This window comes from Ambystoma mexicanum, chromosome 11 (genome assembly GCF_040938575.1).
Source record: "Ambystoma mexicanum isolate Mex_15411 chromosome 11, UKY_AmexF1_1, whole genome shotgun sequence".
NCBI classification, from domain to species: Eukaryota; Metazoa; Chordata; class Amphibia; order Caudata; family Ambystomatidae; genus Ambystoma; species Ambystoma mexicanum.
The window spans coordinates 165,567,161-165,586,823 of record NC_090934.1 but is presented as its reverse complement, the minus strand read 5'-3'; the positions used below and the strand labels follow the sequence as shown (position 1 = coordinate 165,586,823).

At 45.4% G+C, this 19,663-nt stretch overlaps 1 protein-coding gene across 2 annotated transcripts in view; it reads right to left on the bottom strand.

The window, feature by feature from the left end:
* NCMAP (non-compact myelin associated protein) overlaps nucleotides 1-19,663 on the bottom strand; it is a 347,688-nt gene that overhangs the window by 144,780 nt on the left and 183,245 nt on the right. The window contains exon 1 of one of the 2 annotated variants that reach the window (XM_069622708.1): nucleotides 7,557-7,701. The exons of the other annotated variant lie outside the window; for it this stretch is intronic. Within the exon in view, the coding sequence (XP_069478809.1) occupies nucleotides 7,557-7,559 (3 nt within the window). The 5' untranslated portion in view covers nucleotides 7,560-7,701. Of the gene's footprint in view, nucleotides 1-7,556; nucleotides 7,702-19,663 lie in introns of those variants that run through there. 2 annotated transcript variants of the gene reach the window in all.

The following is a 19,663-nucleotide window of genomic DNA, read 5'->3' as shown; positions in this document are numbered from 1 at the left end:
CAGTGATTTATTTACAGTGACATCCAAGAGGTTAACAACCAGGATGGCCAGATGACATGTCAGTGATTGAACACATTAAATATATTACTCTATATAATCATTAACTCTGTGTTACACTCACTTTAAATATTAAGTAGGTACATCTGTAGTATATTTAAATTCGGTCTTGGGAAGCAGTCTTGTAACGTTAGGCATGGTTTAATTTTAAATGTAAGAGAGTATATATGTTTCTGAAATAACTTCTTTTTGTTTTGAAGTGTTGTTCATAAAGAGGACCTTCGCATTCCCAATGTTTGTAGACTACTTTTTTAAAGGTTGCAACCTTAATGCTTTTTTAAACTGAAATGTAAATGTATATACGTTATACAGTCGAAATTGCGGCACTAGAGTTAAGGTTGCATGTCAATTTGTATAGGAAAAGAAAACGGGTCTTGCTGTAACTTTTCATCTCACCTATAAAAGTTGACCATTTGGTAGGAAATGGACTAATGACCAAAACCAACGCTCTAGAACAGGTGTTTTATGCATTGGGTTTTCCATACATTCACAAAAACATGCTTTTGGGATGCATATCCCAAAATAATCTGCTTCGATTTTTGACATGGACATTGTGCTTATCTTTGCATGCGGCACAAATTCAAAAATTGAGTCTTCAAACCTTGAGATATTAACTTTTTAACAAACAAAAATTGTACCCCAACCTTCGTAAATATGCAACTTGCTAAGGTCAGACACTCTTAGCCAATGGTGCAATGCAACTGTAAGAAACTATGGAAGCAAAAATATAAGAAATACAAACACACATCACAAATGAATAATTAACTATATAAATCTAACAACGTGCATTTGCAACAATACAACCATGCAGACAATCAAAAATCATAAGCCATCAACAAATATACACAAAAAAGTATAGCCACCGGCAAATGCACAAATCATAAATGAAATTCAGAAGACCAACATGCATTGAGAACATGACAACCACAGAAAGAAATTCCTAAGCGACTAACAAAAATGCACCCTGAGTGAATCAAAGTGGTCACAACATGAATTCATACCATGCTCATTCTTCGAAACATGCAGATTCCGGAACAAAGAACTGTGACAAAACAGAGTAACACAGAATTAATGTAAACACACCATGAATATATCCACAACCCGCAAATGGCACACACTCTTACTCAAAAACATACACTGCTAACAGATACATTAAATGGGCAATGGTTAAAATAACATGCTTTTATCACATGCCAATACCTAAACATCCAGACTTAATCGAAGGAAGCTGAAACAAACACACTTGTGGAAGGAAAATGCATGTGTCAACAATCAAAACAACCAAATAAAATAGAGAACACCCATGCCATGCATGCAGTCAATTCACCACAAGGACATTCTTCACATAACTATAGAAATATCAATTCAGTCATCAAATCACACACACAACATACAACCCACTCTGATTGGTTAAAAACATTCAGGACATTCCGTACAGCTAACAACATGAACAACATTCTCTTTCTTTGCAAACCTCGAACAGAACTGACCTGTGGAACTTGTGTTGCGGCCAACACAATCTAAAAGCTTTTAACCAAAGAAAGGCTTTGCCAACCTTTACAGAGGTTAGTGGTTTCACAACTAACACTGTTTAAAAATATAACAATATTGATCCAATATGCATTTAAAGAAATTATCAAAAACTGTTTTAAATAACCACTCAAGTTTAAGGGCTAAATATGGTTGGGAACATTACGATACTTATATTTACTTCAAAATCATTTCAAAAAAGGTAGCAGGTGCTCCTCTCCATGTTCTTTGAGAGGAGCGCCTGCTAAGTTTTTGGAAATATTGGCAAGGAACTTGGGGTTGTTCACCCTGAGTTACCTTGGGGAACCCAGACGTTGACTCCCTGCTCACAGTGTTCAGAGAGGCACAGCTCCACCTCACTGATGAGGCCCAACAAGGCTGAAACACGTGTATGGGGTTGCTGTTGGTACTCTTGTTCAGAGGGGAATTGCCATAGCATTTCGCTGCTGGACTGCCTATGTGGGTGGGACGAAGACTGATATGCAAATAGTATTTCCCATCTGTTAAAGGTACAGTGAGCACAAAGCGTGTGCTGCAAACTCTCATTTCAAAGTGGGAAAGAACCACAGAACAGGTTATCATGCCATGTTCTTTCTGGAGAGGAGTGCCTGCTACCTTTTTTGAAATATTTACTTTAAATTATGTAACCTATATAACCACTAACAAATGAATTCACTTGTAACTAACAAAAGAGTCATCTCAATAAAAAAACGAAATGGAAAATCATGTTTCAAGTCAACAAAATGCATGCCATTCACCTAATCATGCAGGAAGATGTCATACTATGCATACATATTCTGCATATGCAAATGACATGTGCACAGGAATCTAAGCAGAAATTATACACACAGGCGATACATTGACAGATGACAAACATGATTACCGACATTGACCACGAAAAGAAACAAGGCACTTGCAGTGAACAAAAATGTACTCTTGTAAAGAATGCAGGGAAAAGTGAATTGAAAACTTGAATCCAGTCTTGCATTATATTGGGGGATATGGGATACTAATACTTAGGACGTATACAACTATACTGAGTAAACACTATTTCATTGGGAATCGAAACATAAAATTCAACAGGAAAAGAGATCATGCTACAACAAATTAAACAAATGTATTGTAAACTGAAAATATGCAATTCTATCCTTAAGAAAAACATGCAGATCAGACACACTTTACAAACTAGCGTAATAAGCACAAACCAAATGCTGACACACTGCACACATACAAGAATACAGTCAATACGCTGAACTGTAAAGAGAATACACCATTAAAAACATCCATCTTCCATAAATGCAAATCAAACATATACAAACATTAGAAAAATACTCTACTCTTATAAGCACAATGTGACAATTTTTCACAAAAAGAATAAGTAACAACCAAAAGCAAGCCAGAAAAGTCCCAAAATAACATCAGCAAACAAAGTAAAAACACCAACAATACCACAGGCATAACAGCCCAGTCAAAAGCAATGCTAGCTTGGTTTTATGCACAGTGTGCAGTAAGTAGTGTGATATTTAGTAGCTTTTTATTTTTTATATGCAGTAACCATAACGGAAACACACACACACAAACACACACACCCGCCCCCCTACCCTCAAGCCAAGGCTCTCGATTTAGTACTCTTGGCACACCTAGCCCCTGTGCTAAACCACATTGTTCTATGTACTTCGCCTGATGTTTGATATGCTCCCGCTACAAACAAAAAGTTTCTATGCAAAGTGCTCCACACCGTTGGAGCTAGATTTCTGATATTTCAAATACTAAATACAAAATGCAACACTCAGCAAATAACATGCTAGTTTTAATGGAAAAGAAGTTGAAAAAATAAATATCTTTTTATAGCAGTCAGGTGATGTTTGTGCTCACGGTCAATTAAATCTCTTCATTAGTTGCACACATTCAGAGGTCTTTGCATCTCTAGCCATTTTAGTCAGGTGTTTTCTATTCAGTCCATGTGCCAAAGTCTGAGGTTACTTCAAGTCAGACTGTATCCATGCTGCTGCCAAGGAAAAGAAGAATGTTGGTCCTCCAAACACAGCTCTAGTTCTGAAGCTCTCCCATAAAATATGCTTTATATTTAGAAAAGTGGAATGGGAGGGGACTGTACCCTTGGGATAGCAGCAGCATACCAGTTCGAATCTACCCAGAAGCTTCTGGTCAGCCCATAATCAAAATACAGCATTAGCTGTTGATGTTTGTAAATATATCTTCTTTTCTAAAAGTCAATGCTAGAGAAAACAAACATTTCAGATATAGTTCTGTAAGGGGATTGTGACTAATCTAGGGAATTTGTCCCCACTTTACAAAGGGGAGTGTGAGGAGCCAGGAATGAGACGTGGACACAGAGAGCTTATAGTTTTGACTATAAACCTTTTTATTTCAAAATAAAATGGGGTTGGAAAATGCCTTGCTGTCCATATTCTAGGAGGTGTTTCCATACCTCAACCAAAACTAAGGGTCTGTTTGTTGTGAAGATGTCCAAAGCAAAAATGTCCTGTGTCCGAATTACTATTCTGGATCTCACATTCTAAAAGAAACTCGAAGGTTGAAAGTGCACGAATGTTCAAAAAGGAAAAATGTAACTCCAACACAAAGGTTCCCAATGGTTAAAGTTCACAGTTTCAGGGGATTGATCCCTTCCCCAGGTTTTCTCTTTACAATACTTTAGACTCCTAAGGGTATTAGTCTTCCTTGTAACTCTCTGATTAACAAAAAACAGCTGGTATATTGAACAACTTGGTCAGTGTCATAGTATACCTGGTGTACTCCCTTGCCAGGATTCTACTCCTTTTTAATGCAACATTTTCTCACAGTCTTGGCTTTGACTGGTGTCTTCTTTTACCAGCACTTCCTCATGTAAGTCGCTTTACACTCTTCACAACTTGATTCTGCCTGGCACACTCTCTTGGCAGGGCTTTTTAATGTTCTTCAGTTAATATACGTACAAAATTAACTTGACTTGCTTAACACACTTATAAACTCAACTGTGCCTGGTATACTCTCCGGCCAGGGCTTTACTTGACTGTGCATGGTATACTCGCCTGCCAGGACTTTACACATTTGCAAGCTGGTATATTTCTCACATTCATTCTATAAGTCTTTTTCTGAAAATATTGGGTCTCATATTCCCTCTCATTTGTTCTGGTTTCCTTTATCCTTCTTTGCCATTGTTGCTAAAGCGCCCGGTGTCCAGGTCCTCCAGTGCGGGGTCGGCTTCTCATGGCATTCTTCGGTTCCTCTGCAGTAAACAGGAAGTGGCGTGGTGTCTTTTCTCCACTTTGCAGGCTTGTGGGATTCGTCCGGCAACTTCCATGTCATTCGCAGCACCTGCTTGCCTTGCCGAAACACCCTGGTGCCCCAGTTTCTCACTGCAGCACTATCCCTGTCCCTGCAGGATCCTTCCTCTGTCAAAGATTTAAAGATCCAATGAGAGTTTTTTCTCATTGCAGAATGTTCCGCCTGTGTGAAGGCCCTCTTTCTAGGCCACTCAAACTGGTGTTTCGTTGCCGCTGTGAGTGGCCTCTGTAACATGAATCACATTTCTCCTCCCAAACAAGCCACCCTTGCTCTCAGAGTAGCACCACTGAATTGATAGCACCCGAGGAAGAGCACTTTTGTAGAAACATTTTGAGATGAAATGGCTGTGGTGAAATCATTTAAAATTAATTGTAAAGATATATCCGACTGAAACGCAATCAAAAAATAAAATCAAGATTTGTGAAGAAAATTCATGTATGTGGAACACTATTGTGATGGAGCATTAGGCGTAGGGTGGTCATGACCTACATTTAGGAACACGGTTGCTGTCTTTGTATCGTGAGGCTTAGGAGACTGTGCACCAGCTGTGTAAAAAAATAAAATGAGGAGCAGACTTTTTTGGATGATGCCCATAGGCAACCATGCTTAAACTACTCCAGTACTTCCTTCTAAAGTACTAGAAACCAGCATCACTGGAAAATGCTTGGTACTTGTTAGCGTGCCATGGCGGACACCGCCGCATCAGCAGGCCCGCCGCGCCTACCTGAAGGTGGAAGGAGGCTCTGCTCCTCATGGACTGAACATCAGAGGTGCGGGCCTCCATGACTGCAACGGACCAAAAGCTTCGGAGGACAGTTCTTGTCCCGCTATGGATTGCCGTGGCATCTGAGATATTCCAGACGCTACGGTTGGCATCATTTCCTCACGTCTAGCCACCAGTGATGTGGACGTCGCATTGCATGCAATCCGTTCCTCTAACGGCTGCACACATTTCCAGATTCGTATTGCCACGTTGCTCCAGACTCGTGCATCATGGCGCCCAACCATTGTGCCATTCTCATACGTATTTAGGTCGATTCATTAGATTAGAGTAGGGGAGGCACCCAGGATCATTCTCAGAGGTTCCATGACACCCAGGAGTTTCAATCAGAGGGTAAGAGGAGGGGCTGAGATACTGACTAACCAATTGTTGTGAGCTGGGTTAGTTTCCTTTAATACATACTCTTCGGTTTTGTATTACTGTAGCTCCCGTCTTCTCCTTGCTACCAGTTCCAGAGGGGTTGTGCCCAGCAGCACTCCTGCCTGTGGATCAGGCCACAAAAATGGTTTGGTCCTTAATCTGTTGGGCTTGCTCCTTTTAGGACGTGGAGGGCAGCGTCCTAAAGCTTCTGAGAGCCAGGTTCTCGCCAAGAGAGATCTGACAGTACTCCGAGATTTCTTATTATTTCTTCTTCTAGATCTGAATGGCGGCTGATCCAGTGACTACCATTACAAATGCACTACTACTTATTCAATAGTATTTACTCTCCTGTTCCCGCACCCCCTCCTACTATTTCTCCTTTTCATGCATCTTCCTGACCAGACTATGGTCTGGGTGCCCCGGAAGGGGGCATAATGTGTCAATTTCTTGGCAAGGTTCCGGATCCTTAAGACCGCTGTGGTGGGGATGGGTACAGTATAAAAACTTGGTCTTGGTTTGTTGGTCTAGACGGAGGTGCAAGGGTTTTTATGAAAGATTGTGGGGGGCCTATGGCTGTCTCTCTCTCGGTCTCATTTAGCATTGAGCCTCCACCCTAGCCCAGTTGCCCCTAACCCCGGGTTAGTGGATACAGAAGGTTGATCACATTATCTCATTGCTATGTAAATAAGAAGGTAACCACCATGTGGCGGATGTACCCGTCTTCTGCAGCTGGCAAGATTACCACCCTCAAGCCACCTACAATACACGCTGGCATGACATGCAACCCATGCTGCTTAAGGCACCCTTGCCACAAAGCATGTGACATTGGAAGGCCCCACTGATGAAGTAGTCCCCAGGCTCAAAAGAGAAACACTCTCACGACCAGATCATAACAATATCAGGCTTGTATTTAGTGCTTTATGTTGGATTGCTTACACTTCTAAGCACTGTAATAACAGATGTTATTATTATCCAATGTAATAGTACTACATCTATTGACTTGTGAGGCATGAAGGGATTTGAACTTGGTATGCGCATGGTGGCCCCATTACAGATTCCAACATTTTACCCACAAGCAATCATTTCTGACATACAGAGTATACCAGTTGGGGAAAGATTATACTTTTACCAGGTTTGGGCAAGGCCAACTGGGAAAACGTGGTGAACAAAGACTCTGGCACTAAGACTCTTAAATTAGGAGTTCCCTGTGTGCTTTTAAACGACTTACAATAGTGTAATCGACTTGTCGGGATTGGTTCTAACAGACCTTGCTCTTGCACAAATAACTTTTATTGAAAAGAAAAACCCACTTAGACCTACCCGAATGGGCTCACTCTGTGGGTGCATGCACTATGAATGGAATAAAGGGTGTCAGAGGTCCTCAGATGATGCACAGAAAACTAGACCCTGAAGGTACACTTCTAATAGTTTATTGACAGTCAACCCAAAGAATAACATTGGTGCAAACAACACATAAGGAACACAAACCACGTCTATCACACTGGGTGTGATGGGTCCTCACCATCCATTGTTAAGTGTTGGGGGTTCCCACGCTCTTCTTCTGTAGCCTTACTAGATGTTGGATTTCCGGGGACCTTCGCCCCAAGACTCTCCATGAGGCAGTCACAAGTCGTATGCCAATCAGGAAAGGTCTGTCACCAGGTTGTGGTACATCATCAACTCTGCAGCGGAGTGTTTGGGAAATACAGTATACAATGCAAGGTACTTTATTTGCATTACAATTTAGTCCATTATCGCCAAAGTAAATGTATGAGGTACAAAGAATGTTAAATTCTCTTCACTAGTGAGAATGTTGGTCTTCAGTTATCTAATGCATGAATCGTCTTCCTCCTCCTCCTACTCTTCCTCAAATGTTAATGCCCCTTCTCCTATTCCCTCTGTACTCAGGGTGTTCCACCCTTGGGTCCCCCAACATGATCCTCTTTTGACCCCCATGCCTCAGACTCGTTTCTCCACCCATCTCTTTGACCTACCTTAGGCTAACCAGGCCTCCTTGTTCCTTCCTGCTTTGTCTGGATAGAGAATAGTGCTTCACCTCTTCCTTCCCTCTCGGTGTTATTTCCCCTGCCTCCTGAGGACTCCTCAACGTATTCTGATGTCATCTCTTCGTCTTGATTTCCACTTCCTCCTGATGTTACCACCTCCTTTGCCTGATGACCAACTCTGATGTTACAAACTCCTCCCCACTACCATTACCTCTGGATGTTACCATCTCTTCCAGACAACCACCTCCCTAGATGTTATCACCCCCTTCTGTTCCTTCTCCCCTTTCTCCTCCAGTTCAACTAAATATTACTCGCCATGGGCGTAATTTTAGGGGGGGCAGGGGTGTTTGTCCCCCCCCACCCCAACTTTCATGGCGCACTATTTTGTCCCCATTCATTTGGCTGGTGCACCTTTTCTTCAGATGTCATGTCCCCCACAACATTTTCAGCAAAGTTACTCCACTGTTACTCACTAAATGCCTGCCATAACCCCATCCTCGAAAAACCCACAAGAACGGACTGGGGTATCTGGGTTTTATACTGCTCTCGTCCCTCCCCTTCAGTGGGATCCTGAGAGTAACTGCACCCTTGGCCTGCGATTGGGACTGAGCAGGGATTGGTTGTTATTTTCGAGCGCACGTGGGGTTGCATTGGACACAGGGTGGGGGTGGCTGGACTAACCCTTTAACTAACCTGTCCGCCATCTTGGCATTCACTCATTCCAACCCCCTCGCTGGTGCTGCCTGTGCTGTGCTTAGGCCCCCTCTTTTTTTCAGCATCTAGGTAAAGCATGCATGCAGTGAAGTTGTAAGACTATTCCTCTGCATGCAAAGAAAATGCTGGGAGAACATTTTTGTGCCACTTCATTTTTCATGTGATACAATCCGTGGACAAAAAGCTGCAAACTTGCAACATTGTATCAGCTGGATTCCAGTTTCAACTCTTTGAAATGACTTTCCTGATGTTGTGGTCTGACTTGTAACAGTCTCTAAATGCACTCTTATAATGGCGACTAAAGGAGAATGGCCCACTTAAAAGGGAACATGGGTTTTTCAATTCAAGGACTTTGGGACTGCATAGAGGGAGGGGGCACAGGCTCTCTGCGTCGTGGAAGGTCAAAGTGTTTATGATCATTGGACTTGGTATAATCCTGGTAAGAGCCCACCTATTGTCCCCTGCCATGTGACGGGGCAAAGGGAGGGTGACCCATATCGCCCCTAAGCCCACCATCCACTGGCTCAGGCTCCCGGCCCCTTGATTCACCGCTCATGTAGCACCCAGAACCAGGCAGGAGTCTTCGTCACATTGGGCAGAACAGATGAGGTCATGCCATGCGTCACATGCCCTCTCAACCACCAGCCCACAGACGGGTGCCTTTCTGATACAAGAAGCAAATGCAGTGCACCCCACAATCTAGCAGCACAGAGAGCACAACAAAGCAGCAGCAACAAAAACATTCTGTGGAAAAAAGAAAACTAGGAGGGCTTCCAGCATACAAGTCAACAGTGACCGAACATGCTAGCTACATAACAAAAGATGTTATGGCCCATGTGAATGAAAAACGTATTCGCCTCCCCCACATTCCTCAACTGCAGCAGTTTGGAAGTCATGATTCGCAGCGCTTTGAACCAAGAGCATCACTTTGGGGTATGCTGTGAATTTCTGATGTTAATCACAGATATTATTCAGTACAAAACTACTTTAGGCTAATAACGTGCGTGTCCTACTGCATGCTCCATGATGCAGTTACACAAATAATAGTCAGGGAAATATTTGGAAAATCTAAATTTTCGGGAGCAAAACAGTTTTTGGCAAATGTGCTTGGCTTAAGTTCATAGAGAACAGATATCCTAATTAGGGAATAACTTGATCAGATGCTAGGTTTCAGAACAGCCGAGCAATTTAAAAGCCCGAGTGGAGTTCATCTTGAGCTGTAGCCAGAAACAAGTAGCATTTTTAAATGTTGATGTGATTTTGGAGCGGGGCCATCTGAGATCCCACTTTTGTGGGATAGAAGGAGAGACCGGCCTTAAGTGCTGTTTGCATCGAGCCATAATTCCTGAAACACGCCCAAGAATGACTGGTCACAACCCCAACGCTTAAGTTCGGCTAAAAGGATGTTGGACCGTCCAATCTGGATACACCCCAAGATAAAACGAAGGACACACATTCCCACTGGTATTGAGGACTATTTGCATAACCATTAATAAACACAATTGATTCATTCTGGCAAAATGGGGCCTCGTGGAATATCATGTTTGCTACAAACATCACCACCATCCATCCTAAATCTCTTCGTCTTTGCAATTTAGAAAGGACAACCCCATATCCTATTCCTGCTGCAAATGTATCATTTTAAGAACCGTGCAAGCACTATTGGCCTGGGCAGGGAGGCAGGGCAGACATTAAAACCATGTATCTTGAGGCCATGGGTTGGCTTCCATTTGGGGTTTTACATTTTGTTTGCAGGCTGCCTTGCACACAAGGCTTTAAGTGGGCCGGGCCCTGGCAGTCTCCAAAAAGGGCACCCCCCTCACCCCGCTAGCCCCCCCCCGTCCCCCCACAAACCCCAGCCACGCCGACACCTGAGTCAGCCTAAAGATGATACTTTTCCAGAGTCAACTTTTAGTTTGATACCGGAACAGGGTGTGCGTTTACCATTTCTTTGTGGAAAGCGGGAGCATGCCAGGGTTGTCTGATGGGGCTGGTTGACGTTTGGATTATTAGATTAAGCCAAACAAGCAGGCGATGAATGGGAAGGCTTGAGCCAATGATTCTGAACCACCGGAGGATCTTCTGGATAGCCGCTTTCCAGTCCATCATTTTTTTTAGCACCTTTGTTGCATACATATGCAAAAGGGCAATGGAGAGTAATTAGCCAGGTGCAGCTCCCTTGTCTTGACATGGCGAGGAGGGATGTCCACCTGGGTCTCCATGGTTACACTTAGGAAGACTCAGAGAAATTCCACTCTGCATTTGAAACGGTTCTATATTAAAATAGTGAAATTAAATTAACGAGGCCGAAAATAAAGATGTTTTTTGTCTCTACATGTTGGGGGGAACCCCTACCCCGCACATCCCCCTATCTTAATATATACTCTGGCCTTATCCCACCCCGTATTTATTTATTTATATACCAAATTCCCGCATAAATTCGACTTCAAAAACTCGTTATTTTCGGCGTCGTTGTTTTGGTTTTCGTTTTTTGGGGTTGGGGGGTTACCTTTGAATCGTGAATTTTAAAGTTATTACTATACACTTTCTATCGGTGTATCACTGCTTTTCTGTCTCTGTCCTATACGAGCTCAGTGTGCCTTCACTGCATTAAATAAAATAAATAGATGAAAATATCCCACCAGTAATGGTGGAACTTTGAAAGTGCTAAAGCCACAACACGCCATAATTTCCCACAAGCCTGTTCGCCAGTTACTTGCCCTATGTCCTCCTTCTAGCTCAGGGGTGCACAACTGATTTTGACAGAGGGCCGAAAGTACCTTACATGAGGGCTATAGTGGGCCGAAAAGTAAAAGTGGGCGGGCGGTAGGCGGGACATGTCAGGAGGCTTTTTCAACCCCCAATTTGTATTAAACACATGGAAAAAGAATATGTTTTTGAGGGGTAACTATTTTTATTGCATTTCAAACTTACATTTTGTACTACACATTTTCCATTGTTATAATTTATTTCGATTCTATGCCCCCTGTCCCCCTCACCCCCCCCCAAGCAAACACTATGCCCCCTGTCCCTCACCCCCAAGCAAACACTATGCCCCCTGTCCCTCACCCCCAAGCAAACACTATGCCCCCTGTCCTCACCCCCAACCAAACACTATGCCTCCTGTCCCTCACCCACCAAGCAAACACTATGCCCCCTGTCCCTCACCCACCAAGCAAACACTATGCCCCCTGTCCCTCACCCCCAACCAAACACTATGCCTCCTGTCCCTCACCCCCCAAGCAAACACTATGCCCCCTGTCCCTCACCCACCAAGCAAACACTATGCCCCCTGTCCCTCACCCCCAACCAAACACTATGCCCCTTGTCCCTCACCCCCAACCAAACACTATGCCCCCTGTCCCTCACCCACCAAGCAAACACTATGCCCCCTATCCCTCACCCCCAACCAAACACTATGCCCCATGGCCCTGTCACTCCCAACCAAACACTATGCCCCATGGCCCTGTCACCCCCAACCAAACACTATGACCCCTGTCCCTCACCCCCCAAGCAAACACTATGCCCCCTGTCCCTCACCCCCAACCAAACACTATGCCTCCTGTCCCCCTCACCCCCCAAGCAAACACTATGCCCCCTGTCCCTCACCCCCCAAGCAAACACAATGCCCCCTGTCCCTCACCCACCAAGCAAACACTATGCCCCCTGTCCCTCACCCCCAACCAAACACTATGCCCCTTGTCCCTCACCCCCAACCAAACACTATGCCCCCTGTCCCTCACCCACCAAGCAAACACTATGCCCCCTATCGCTCACCCCCAACCAAACACTATGCCCCATGGCCCTGTCACCCCCAACCAAACACTATGCCCCCTGTCCCTCACCCCCAACCAAACACTATGCCCCCTGTCCCTCACCCCCCAAGCAAACACTATGCCCCCTGTCCCTCACCCCCAACCAAACACTATGCCCCCTGTCCCCCTCACCCCCCCAAGCAAACACTATGCCCCCTGTCCCTCACCCCCCAAGCAAACACTATGCCCCCTGTCCCTCACCCCCAACCAAACACTATGCCCCCTGTCCCCCTGACCCCCCCAAGCAAACACTATGCCCCCTGTACCTCACCCCCCAAGCAAACACTATGCTCCCTGTCCCTCACCCACCAAGCAAACACTATGCCCCCTGTCCCTCACCCCCAACCAAACACTATGCCCCCTGTCCCTCACCCCCAACCAAACACTATGCCCCCTGTCCCTCACCCACCAAGCAAACACTATGCCCCCTGTCCCTCACCCCCAACCAAACACTATGCCTCCTGTCCCTCACCCACCAAGCAAACACTATGCCCCCTGTCCCTCACCCCCAACCAAACACTATGCCCCATGGCCCCCTCACCCCCAACCAAACACTATGCCCCATGGCCCAAACCCCCAACCAAACACTATGCCCCAAACACACTCAAGCATGCACCCATACAGACCTGAACCCCCCAAATCAGCACACACACAAACATGCACCCATACAGACCCAAACCCCCCAGCCCCCCAAATCAGCAAACTCTCAAACAAGCACCCATACAGACCTGAACCCCCCATCCCCTCCAACTCAGCACACACACAAACATGCACCCATACAGACCCGAACCCCCCATCCCCTCCAACTCAGCACACAAAAAACATTCAAATACATCCAATACCCCCCCACCCCCGCATCTCAACATACACTCAAAATACATTAAAATTCCAACATTCATACACATCCGACACACCCCCCCCACCCCCGCATCTCAACATGCACACAAAATACATTAAAATTCCAACATTCATACACATCCGACCCCCCCCCACCCCTGCATCTCAACATGCACACAAAATACATTAAAATTCCAACAATCATACACATCCGACCCCTCCCCACCCCCCGCATCTCAACATGCACACAAAATACATTAAAATTCCAACATTCATACACATCCGACACACCCCCCCCACCCCCGCATCTCAACATGCACACAAAATGCATTAAAATTCCAACATTCATACACATCCGACACATCCCCCCCCCACCCCCGCATCTCAACATGCACACAAAATACATTAACATTCCAACATTCATACACATCCGACACCCCCCCCCCACCTCCGCATCTCAACATGCACACAAAATACATTCAAACACATCCGACACCCCCGCATCTCAACATGCACACAAAATACATTCAAACACATCCGACACCCCCGCATCTCAACATGCACACAAAATACATTCAAACACATCCGACACCCCCGCATCTCAACATGCACACAAAATACATTCAAACACATCCGACACCCCCCATCGCAACATACACACACAAACAAAGTAAAACAGACCCGACACACAAACACAAACAGACCACTTACCGGAGACATGCTGGAACTGGAAGGCAGGTAAGCAGGAACGCTGGAATCGTACTACGGCTGGCGTGGTCCAAGGCTGAAATGCCTTCCGGCATCAAGCCTTATGGACCACGCCAGCCGTAGTGCTGGCCCTCCATTGGGTCAGCACACACACACTACGTGGCTCGTAGGAGCAACGTGGTGCATGTGTGCCAAGCGAATGACGGCCAGCGTTTTGTCCGGCCCGGAAGACAACAAAGACTTTCCTAATGGAGGGCGGCCGCGGGCCGCCCTCCATTAGGAAAGTCTTTGTGCCTCGCGGGCCGGACAAAAGAGCATGGCGGGCCGCAACTGGCCCGCGGGCCGTATGTTGTGCACCCATGTTCTAGCTGGTCTTTATTTTGCGCGTCACCGCAGATGTATTTATTCGTGCCGCGGTTGCACGCCTCATCTGACAGAATCTGTCTGCGATTGGTCCAGCAGGAACCAGTCATGGAATCACGCTGTACCCGGAAGTACACTTCAGATTGTGATCGCGAGCGAGTGCCTGTGGCTAAAAAGGTGGAGGAAAAGGAAACCACAGAAGGAGACCACGAAAGCACGATACACTAGGAGAATTGTGTTGTTCTGTATGGGCCCGCTTGACAGTTACACACAAAATGTGGCAAAATATAATAGTGCCACATAAGAAATGGGGCACATTGTCGTTTATTAAATGTTTACTATTTCAGCAGGGGATTTATTTTTTGGGGGGGGGTTGGTCGGAGTGTAGGGCCTGGTGAATAGGGGTGGAGGTGACATTGATATTTCTCCAAATCTGACCATGCGGGCCAGGGGTGGATCGACTCTATTGTTGTGGGGGCCTGCTATGGACAACCGGAAGGCCCCCCGTGGTGCTATGAACATCAGCACTCTGGAGGGCCAGTGTCTCTGGGGGTTGGGGCCTGCTATGGACATCCAGCAGGCTCATGGTGCTATGGGACACCAGCACCATCTGGACTGGGGGCAGTGCGGACCATGCCTATGACCATGCAGACCTCTGCCACCGTACTGGTCCGAGGGTCCCACGGCATCATGGCCTACAGGCCCGTCATCACATGGTGGGTGCCTGCAGGCCTCTACATGAAGGAGATGCGTACTCAGTCGTTCCTCTTTGGGAGTCTGCAGCTGTTCTGGTGCACGTGTCTGCAGAGGCTCCTTTTATTAGCTTGGGCCATGACACAGGCATGTTAAAAGAGCAATACAGAGGGGAGGGACACATTCCCTTAAAGGGGCAACACACTGGGGAGTGTCACACACCACAGCTATGAAAGAGAGCAGGAGAGCAAACATCCGTGACACACTGTCACATTATGGCTAAGGTTTGGCACCATGTTTTTCAAAAGGTACTTTTTTATTTCTGATAAAATCGTTTCAATTTTTAAAACTTGCAAGATCTATAGAGTGTATGAATTGCGGAATAGGAAGAATACATCAGTGTCCAGGTTATTCCTTCACTCTGGTACTGCGTATGGACAGTACCTACCACTTGTACTGCGTATGGAGTACCTACCACTTGTACTGCGTATGGACAGTACCTACCACTTGTACTGCGTATGGAGTACCTACCACTTGTACTGCGTATGGACAGTACCTACCACTTGTACTGCGTATGGAGTACCTACCACTTGTACTGCGTATGGACAGTACCTACCACTTGTACTGCGTATGGACAGTACCTACCACTTGTACTGCGTATGGACAGTACCTACCACTTGTACTGCGTATGGAGTAACTACCACTTGTACTGCGTATGGACAGTTTCTACCACTTGTACTGCGTATGGAGTACCTACCACTTGTACTGCGTATGGACAGTACCTACCACTTGTACTGCGTATGGAGTAACTACCACTTGTACTGCGTATGGACAGTACCTACCACTTGTACTGCGTATGGAGTACCTACCACTTGTACTGCGTATGGACAGTACCTACCACTTGTACTGCGTATGGAGTAACTACCACTTGTACTGCGTATGGACAGTACCTACCACTTGTACTGCGTATGGAGTAACTACCACTTGTACTGCGTATGGACAGTACCTACCACTTGTTAAAGACTGAACTGACAATGTTTAAGAAAGAACTGTCATGGCACAGGTGGCCATACGATTTGGAGGGCCCTGGGTGACAAAACATTTGTGGGCCCCCATCATTTGCATATGTAGTGACGTCACCGAATTAGTTTTTAATACTCGAGGGGATCACAGAAAGCTACATTTAAAGAAATTGCCAGAAATAAGCTGAGACATACTTTGCCTATCCTCAGTTAAGAAAAAGTCCCTGTTACTATTACATATGAGGCAATATAAGGTGTCTTTTTTTCTTTTCAAGAGTAAGGCACATCGTGAGCTGAATCGGTTTTGGGCACTTCTAATTATGACAGATAAGCCTCAGTGAGAAAAATTTGCCCAGGAGCACACTCTTTAGTTAAGCGACGAAGCCGCGATTTGAGACCAGTCTGCAACTCGGGTACATGAGCACATATCTTCTCAGCTGCATATATAGGGAACCAGCAGCTAACTAGTTGACTGGCAAGCTCCAGCTGACTAGTAGTGTGACAGTCATTTTTGATTTATTCCATCTGTGGGTGGGTCTGGGAAGTGCTGATGTGATTGGATGTCCCGTGATCTTTGCTCTTGATTGCCCAGCTCCCCTCTGCCTGGATACATTGGCCCGCTGTATACTCTGGTGTGCAGGTCCGCCGACATAAATCTGATATCGTCCTGGGAGGTTAGCTCAGCAGCAACGTGCTCGCCTTGGAAGCAGGAGGACACGAAGCAACACAGGTTCGATCCCCGGGTCCGTGCTTAGAAACCTCTGGATATTTCAGCGCGTTATTGATACGCAACTAAGACAAAAACAATTAAGCAACTAAAAAAAAAAAAAACATTCCTGTAACAGCGCCTCGATGTGAGCGCTTTGAAAAAATGCAAATAACAAAATAAAATATTTGATTGGCCTGGTAAGATCTTAGAGCTATCCCTATCTTTAATAGTCCTATTCAGCTAGTAATACACGCTAGGAAGAGACGACTGCAATATTTCCAGCTCCGTGCAAATATGGAGTTGATTTGTCAGATACCCCTAAGCCAGCGATAGACCGGAGTCACCTGCAAGCGCCAAAAACAATAGCGAAACCTGAGGTGGCTAGTAAATCTAAAAAACGGACTACCTACTGTTCCAAACGCTCAGAACTAAGCGTAATAGATGAAAATGAGGCTATTGATGAAATCGTAGCTGATCTCAATCTAGCATTGGTACTAAACTCCTAACACAAATAATGAACCCTGATGTTAGTGGCAATGCTGCTAATGATGTCACAATGAATCTGCCTGTGAAAACTAGCACGAGGAGTATTCCAGGGCAGCCAGAACATGAATATCCTGTAGACGTTGAACCGATTAGTCGCACTGTACCCATGTATCCTAAGACACAATTGCAGGCATGTCCGGAGAATAATGTGGAGAACAATGTAGTGTTGATATCGGCATTAATTCATGAGGTTGAGGTGACTGCACAACAAGGGTGTCCAGTCAAAGGATCTAAAACAAAAAGATTGAATGCCTTTTTTTCGACACCAAATAACCCTATATTTCACCTATAACCCACAACAAGTGGCTAAGGCGCATTAGGTGAACGATGTGAATGACTGAAATGCTGAAGGTTTGGATGTACTATTTCATTCTACTTATACACCTGTTCATGAAGTAACCAACAAAGGTATCTCCCCTGCCATGACGTTTGATGCAGACCTGGGGGAAATACATGGTAAAGTACCAGTGAGGCGGGGAAGTATTCCAAAGACGAGTGAACACGATGGAGACGTGGCTGATACCATGGCTGACTGAGCGTCAGCAGCCACGTGGCCAGCCATGAACCTGATATAGATGGCACTGGAAATGCTAGTTTGACATTCAATGAGATGTTTAGTATCTTTGAAAACCTTCTATCCAGTGTGGTTGAAAGATGCGAGCGACTGGAAAATAAGCTCGATATCCAATCGATCTTGCTACTTAAGAGTATTCATAGAGGCCAAAAACCCTTTAGAGAGCAAGAGGTAAATATCACTATATCTAACCATCCTGAAGGACTAGAAGACGGGATGGGGGTAATTAAAAAACACTGGCCCAAATAGAGAAACCAATCCCACACAACCAAGAAGTCAGAAAAAGAAGGTGACTTCACAGGCATGTATGTACAACAAGAAGCGCCAACAATGTAAGAATGCATGTGCAATAACTGAGGCGGAGGCTAACTGTTATTCAAAATGTTGAGTTGCCAAACACAGATACCAGCAGGTTAGTTAACCAAGCTGAGCGAGACGATGGTTTACCTCTAGAGGCCGCTCTGCTCACAAATAAAAAGCACCAGGTGATTCTCTATAACTTTAGCCAGAACACCCCTGAGATTGTTACCAGTACCTCTCCTAATAATGGAAACTCAACTGGGAGCCAGGCCAACGCAGGGAAAGGGAATTTACCTTGCCCTAAACAAAACAAAAACAGGCAAACAAAGAACGAAAAAAGACAAGCAAACAATATAGATGGTGCACTAGAAGATATTGAATGTCTATTCATAAGCGAATGTACCCCCGTGATTAGCAATAACATCACCAAGAATATGACAAGTGATAGACAAATTGCGACTACTGCTTCCCAAACAGTGATGGCTACCAGGCTAACAGAAAATGTGTACATGAGGGATGTAGCATGAATAGTAGAAATGAGACGGAGGCTAGTGGTGGGGGCTATTGGCAGTGGTTGCCCTCTGTTTTTATGTCACACTTTGCAACAATCGGGGTCATTACGAGTTGGGCGGTAAGGGTTTACCGGCATCGTTAAGGATGCCGATGCCGGTAAACCCTTACCGCCCTGTTCCAAGGTCCCTTAGCGGGTCCCAGCAGGAACGGCTGGTCTGACCAGTCGTTCTCTGCGGGAACCATTAAGGGACCATGGAGCTAATAATGGGCCCGCAATTTGCGGGCCCATTATTAGCGCCTTCCCCATTCCCATTGAGCCCTATGGGGGCTCAAATGGGAATGGGGATTGGTTTACTGAATGGGGACTTACCGGGTCCGCATAGGTCAGAATGTCCCGGTAAGTCCCCATTCAGTCAGACCGGACCCAGACCCGGGTTTGGAGGCAGCCATGGCGCTAATAGCGCCATGGCTGCCTCCAAACTGGTAATGACCCCCAAAATCTCTATCACCTGAATTTTTCATGCTCTTGGAATACGAGGGATTTTAGCCATCTAACTGCTGAGGAGGGGTTGTTGAACCACACACACATTTTCTGTTAAGGGGCATTACAAGAAACCTGGATGTTGGGAGCTTGCGAGTTTGATGTTCGTAGTACAATGCATCAACTGTCAACCGAAGGCCCAACTGGACGGCCTAAGGGTGGATTATTGATCATTGCCCGCCACCCATGGGTACTGAAAGAGTTACATGGCTCCTCTGCAATGATCTTGGGAGCTAAAGCCTGTAACAATATGAGCAAGATGAACATTCTGAATATCTATGATCCTCC